The sequence below is a fragment of the Anarhichas minor genome, unplaced genomic scaffold (assembly GCF_050575085.1).
Source record: "Anarhichas minor isolate MPS153535 unplaced genomic scaffold, ASM5057508v1 ptg000028l, whole genome shotgun sequence".
NCBI classification, from domain to species: Eukaryota; Metazoa; Chordata; class Actinopteri; order Perciformes; family Anarhichadidae; genus Anarhichas; species Anarhichas minor.
In genome coordinates, this window is record NW_027466474.1 from 5,294,859 (window position 1) to 5,300,311 (window position 5,453).

At 43.7% G+C, this 5,453-nt stretch overlaps 1 protein-coding gene across 1 annotated transcript; it reads left to right on the forward strand.

The window, feature by feature from the left end:
* The first annotated feature begins 914 nt into the window (after positions 1–914).
* On the forward strand, positions 915–4,474 carry zic6 (zic family member 6). Its single transcript, XM_076102812.1, has 2 exons — positions 915–1,872; positions 3,852–4,474. The coding sequence occupies exons 1-2, from the start codon at positions 915–917 to the stop codon at positions 4,472–4,474; spliced, it is 1,581 nt and encodes a 526-aa protein (XP_075958927.1).
* The last annotated feature ends 979 nt before the right edge of the window (positions 4,475–5,453 follow it).

Genomic DNA, 5,453 nt, shown 5'->3' on the forward strand with positions numbered 1-5,453 from the left:
GTAACTCAAAAGTATTTTTACCTCCATGAGAGCTCAGAACTATATATTACATTTCAGGAAAAAATAATACTGCTAAATGTGTTCATACAGGGCAATGACGGCAGGATTAGTATTTTGAATAATTTCAAATAATTGATTTTTTTTCTTTTTTTAAAAAAAAATGCGTATTTCTCACTGTTCTCAATCTCCACTCAAAATGAAAGTCTTGACAATAATTGGCCTGGACACGCTATGGCCAGTCTCTCTATTATGCTTGCAGGGCAGAGAGTTGGACATTTGCTTTGGCACTATTCATTCCAGCGACATAAAAGACGGTAGATGGACTGTGATAGTCTTATGTTTCGCCCATGTCTGCATTTAATTGCATGACTTCCATCAGATGACCAGTATTACACATTACGCTTCATATTTATCATATGTAGAGATTTAGAGAAGGGGGTCTCACGAGAGTGCGCGCTGGAGTTAAAGAGGCAGCAACATTTGCAAGTATCGCGGCACATTTCAAAGCATTTTCTCTGCGATATTTGAAAACGGAGTCGTGCGGCGAACGCCTGCGTGTCCCTTTTAAAACAAACCCAGCGCCTGTCAATCACGGCGCATTCCAACCAATCCCAAAGCTCCCTTTTTAAAAGCAGGTTTGCCTGCTGTGCTTTTATATTGCACCATGGCCTGTTTCGAAGCATTTTTTACTACCACGGTTATTGCCACAAATCAAGAGGGCAAAGTGAGCGGCATGGGACTCACACCAACTTTAACGAAACTGAGTCTGGTTCCTACTTCTGCGAAGTGCACTGCCAAGAATTTCACATGCAGATGATACACAGACAAGGGACATGGAGAGGGAACTTCTAGGTGTATCCTGAGTGCCGAATTGGTTGATTTTGCAAACTCATAGCCAAAACTCACAACAAAACATGACAAGCCTTTCGAGGTTTAGTGGCTGCCCTCTCTCTTGCGTCAACCCCGGGGAGAGCAATACTGAACCCAGCATGGTGCTGCCACCTTTGGCAGGAGAGCACATGGGACTCCCTACTGGCAGTTCCTTAAAACTCTGCCCCGCGCACAATTTGCGAGACTACCCCGAGACGAGGTCCAGTGCATATGTTGACCATTCGGTTCCCAATTTTTCAGACTCTGGATACCACAGCCACCGGTTAGAGCACAGCCCTAGGGGCATTCTCATTGGAGCCAATCTTTCTGGAGCCGGCATGCCACCCATCACTGATCAACTGGCATCAAGAGCGAACCAACATGGCGGGATTGGAAGGTATCGTGACTTCCATGGCTACAGAGACAACAGAAGCCATGCTTTTTTCTCCAGTTATCAGGAGCAGGCCCACACCTCCACCGACGCATCTCGAGATTTCGGCAGCCAGATGATGCTGGGTCTACCTGGCGACCTCCTCAGCCGGACTCACCACTATGGCCAAACTATCAGCCCCAAGGGAAACAGCCAGCAGCTTGTCTCACAGTTCCTGGGTCTGTACAAACCCCTCAACATGGCAATTCAACGTGGAGGAGGCGACGCTTTCCTCAGGTGCTCTAAGCAAATGGTGAAGCACGAGCTGGTGTGCAAGTGGACTGACGGCCAAGAGGGGGCTGGGAAGCTGTCCTGCTCCAGAGCCTTCGGGACCATGTATGAACTTGTCGCCCATTTGACAGTGGAGCACGTCGGAGGACCAGATCACTCTGAGTATGTCTGTCAGTGGGAGAATTGTGCGAGGGACAGGAAGCCTTTCAAAGCCAAATACAAGCTGGTGAACCACGTCAGAGTCCACACAGGGGAAAAGCCCTTTCCCTGCCCCTTTCACGGCTGTGAGAAAGTTTTTGCACGATCAGAGAATCTTAAAATCCACAAGAGGACTCACACAGGTTAGTTCATAATCATACTAAAGCACGTCATTTGATCATGATGATTATTATCATAATAATAATGATGATATTCATAATTGTACATTTTGGCAAGTGACGTTTGAAAAAAAATGTGGTTCGTTTTTTCAACTTTCAACACAAACTACTTAATTCATATTTATGAGTTTTGCTGTGTTTATCTGTGTCAACATATTTTTTATTTTTCATTATTTCACGGATTAGGGAAGTTTGCCAATTCTGTCACATTATTACTGTTATAATCATTATTCTTATTCTTATTATTATTATTACTATTATTATTAATAATGCATACACATTGTTTTTTGTTATTATTACACTGTGCTGTGTTATTTAGGCCATCATTGTTATACAAATATTGTTATGCAAAGCTTCTCTCGCTGCCTCTTGCCGTCTCTGTTATTGTCTGCGTGATCTGCAGCAGGAAAGCATGTTCAGGCTCCATGCAGGCACCACAGAGGAGTAGCAGTAAGGCAGTTACAAAGGAGTGTCTGCAGGCCTAGTGGTTAGGGTGCCTCTCCCACTTCATTCAGTGAAATTATTAAATAAATGCCGGGACACCGGAGCGTTGTGACGTAGCCGTTACGCTGTCTCTGCCTCCCAGGGACTCATCCTCTCCTGTGCTCAGGAACACTAGCAGAGCACATCACACTGTGATGTAGTAGGAAATAAAAACGTGAGCAAACGGATGACCTCAGTCAGCAAAATGAAATGATTATAAATTGAAACAAAATGAGTCAGGTCTCCTTATCCTCGTTTCATTTCCATCACTTTGATAGGCCTGTTACTTGCCACCAAAATTATATCATAAGATACATTTAATTTTAGAACTGACTTTCTTGGGTCTTTGCTTTTATGCCCCATTTGAGCACACTACTATCATCTGCAAAAAGGATTTACGGTGCAATCTTATTTTATTCTTATCTTTCACACACACTTCAGGGATTGCATGACCGGGATCTCACAAGGTGCAATCATGAAATGCAGGCATTTCAATTGAAAATATAATTAACGAATAAAGTGAATGGTCTTCAGAGAAAGAGGGAGGCTGGAGATAAAACATATTTATTAGGCGACCCCTTTTACTTCTGGTGTTCCATTGTTTTACTAATGAAAGCAAAGAGAATAGAGACAGGAAAGGGGACGCTTAATGGTATTTCTTATTACTGCACATGCGTAGTGTTGCTAATTAGACTTAATTTATGGCAGAAAAATATATGAACATTTCTTTGAAATTCCGAAATATAGACGCCCATGAACACTCAGGCCTGCAAAATGAAGATTTAGGAGAAACTATTACAGTTGTATTTATGAGTCCAGCTCTTCCTGATTGTCCGCTATATCAGCGCGTGAGCAGGGGAGACGGTGCGCAGCTGTAGGCAATTTTGTGCGAGGAGATCAATTAGCATCTTGATAGCCATAATTCATTCTATGATAATAACTCCATTTAAACAAATCTTTGCATTTGCCGTCGCAGGTTTATCATAATCTAATGCATGTTTAACTGCAGCCTGATGGCTGATTTAGTCCGCACACTGCCTCACTTGTTGCAAACAGGCCTGCGCCAGTTTCCAAGCAAGTAGTTTGAAGTCAGTGATTTCGTGACTCAAAGCGGTCCTAGTTTTTGCACATTAGTAACAATTTACTATAAAGATGTGGCATTTAAAAAGCAAGGCAAGGCCAGGGGAAAAGCGGCTCTGTGTTTGCAGAGTCACATGTTGAAAGCTGATGATTTAGATTCCAGTCATTTCAGTGTGATGCCCGGATGTGCATTTGTTTTGTTTTGCAAGCTCACTTTTTTCATATGTGGTGGGATGGAGGGCACTGAACTCACTTAGGCTAATCAGTATTAGCATATAAGGCCAGAGAGAGAGAGAGAGAGAGAGAGAGAGAGAGAGAGCATGCACGGGGCCTGTAAGTATTTTCGTAACTCGCCGTCATTTCTCTTTTTGAACGTTTAGGTGAAAAACCGTTTAAATGTGAGTTCGACGGCTGCAACCGGAGGTTCGCGAACAGCAGCGACAGAAAGAAGCATTCTCACGTGCACTCCAGCGACAAACCCTACACGTGCAAGGTCAGTGGCTGCGACAAGTGTTACACCCACCCAAGCTCCCTGCGAAAGCACATGAAGCTCCACTGCAACAGGGCCCACGACGTCAAAAGCGAGGACGCGCGTCCCGGCGACGCGTGTCACATCGCGGAGGACAGGTCAACCCGAGTCCCGGACGGAGCCCACATCAGCCCCCCCCACCCGCCCACGTCGACTCAAGATATCCCCCTGTCCCCGGAGAGTCGAGACGAGTCGACCCCGAGGTCACGTTTCCATCACACGTTTGACAGCAGTTTGGACTACTCCACACACAGGTCGCAGCCCCTCCTGGACCCTTTGTTGCTACAGAGGGGCAGCTACAGGTCCCAGTCCTCCCAGTACCCCTGCGGCCAGACAGGTCACACGTTTGCCCAGAGCTCAAGGACTTTCCCCTCCACTTCTCCCTTTCAGAAAAGTATTGTCAATGGATGGTACACATGCCACAGCGGCGTGGACTCGTTCCCAAAGCAATGCAACAACATCCCGTCTCTTTGAGTTCCTGTTGGGACACGTGTGGCCCATATTTGTCCATGTTAGAGCCCAAACACATACAGCTGTATCTCTACTACTGTGTATTTTTTGTGGATGTTGTATCAAATATTTTGTGACACACACGTCGAGTCATAGCCTATTGAAATTGCGAAATGTGTCGAGCTTTATTTGTTTGGTTTGGGTTTGGCTTACAGCCCATAGCCACATGAACCCCAGGGTGGGTTCTAGGGACTTTTACAAAGTGTATATGCCTAATTGTTCGCTGTGTTGCGTAATTATTAAAGATATCTATCTTAAGTGAGACAAAAAAAATGACAAAGGCTTTTATGGAAATCTGCGTGTTGAGTCCTCTGAACTTACTGTAAAGTAAAAATAGGAGACGTCTTGCTGAATGTAGCCCTAAGTGTAGGGGTCTTTGTTGAATGTAAACTAGATGTAATGTATGTCGGGAAGGTAGAAACATTATTCATGTCTATATGTAGCCTATACAAGAAAGACATTTTAGAGAAATCTCTTCTCAAGTTAAGTTTGAAGACCGAAGAAGCCCGCGTGATGGGCCTGAAGCATGATTTGCCTGTAATTAAAATACTGCGAGGCTCAGTAGTTTTTTTTTTCTCCCCTTGATTAAGTTTCATATTCGCCCCGTTTTCATAACACGTTCGTATTCTTGTTGGTATTATGTATATTTCACATTTCTGTGCAAAGTAAGACCAGTGTGAGCTCAAACCAGTGTTCGTGATATTATGAAAACGTTTAATTAGCATACAGTTCTACTGTACATAAGCCTACTGTATAATTAATTATGTATTCTATATTTTATTAAAGTGTCTATATTCTCTTTGATCAGGCGTGTGTGGTTAAACCCAATCAATGCATTTTCATCAGATTTTTAAAAATTGTATTTCTAATTATATCATTTTTAATAGCCCACGCCATATTTGCAGGTTTTGCAATTTTGTGCAATAATGGATACGGCGGAAAC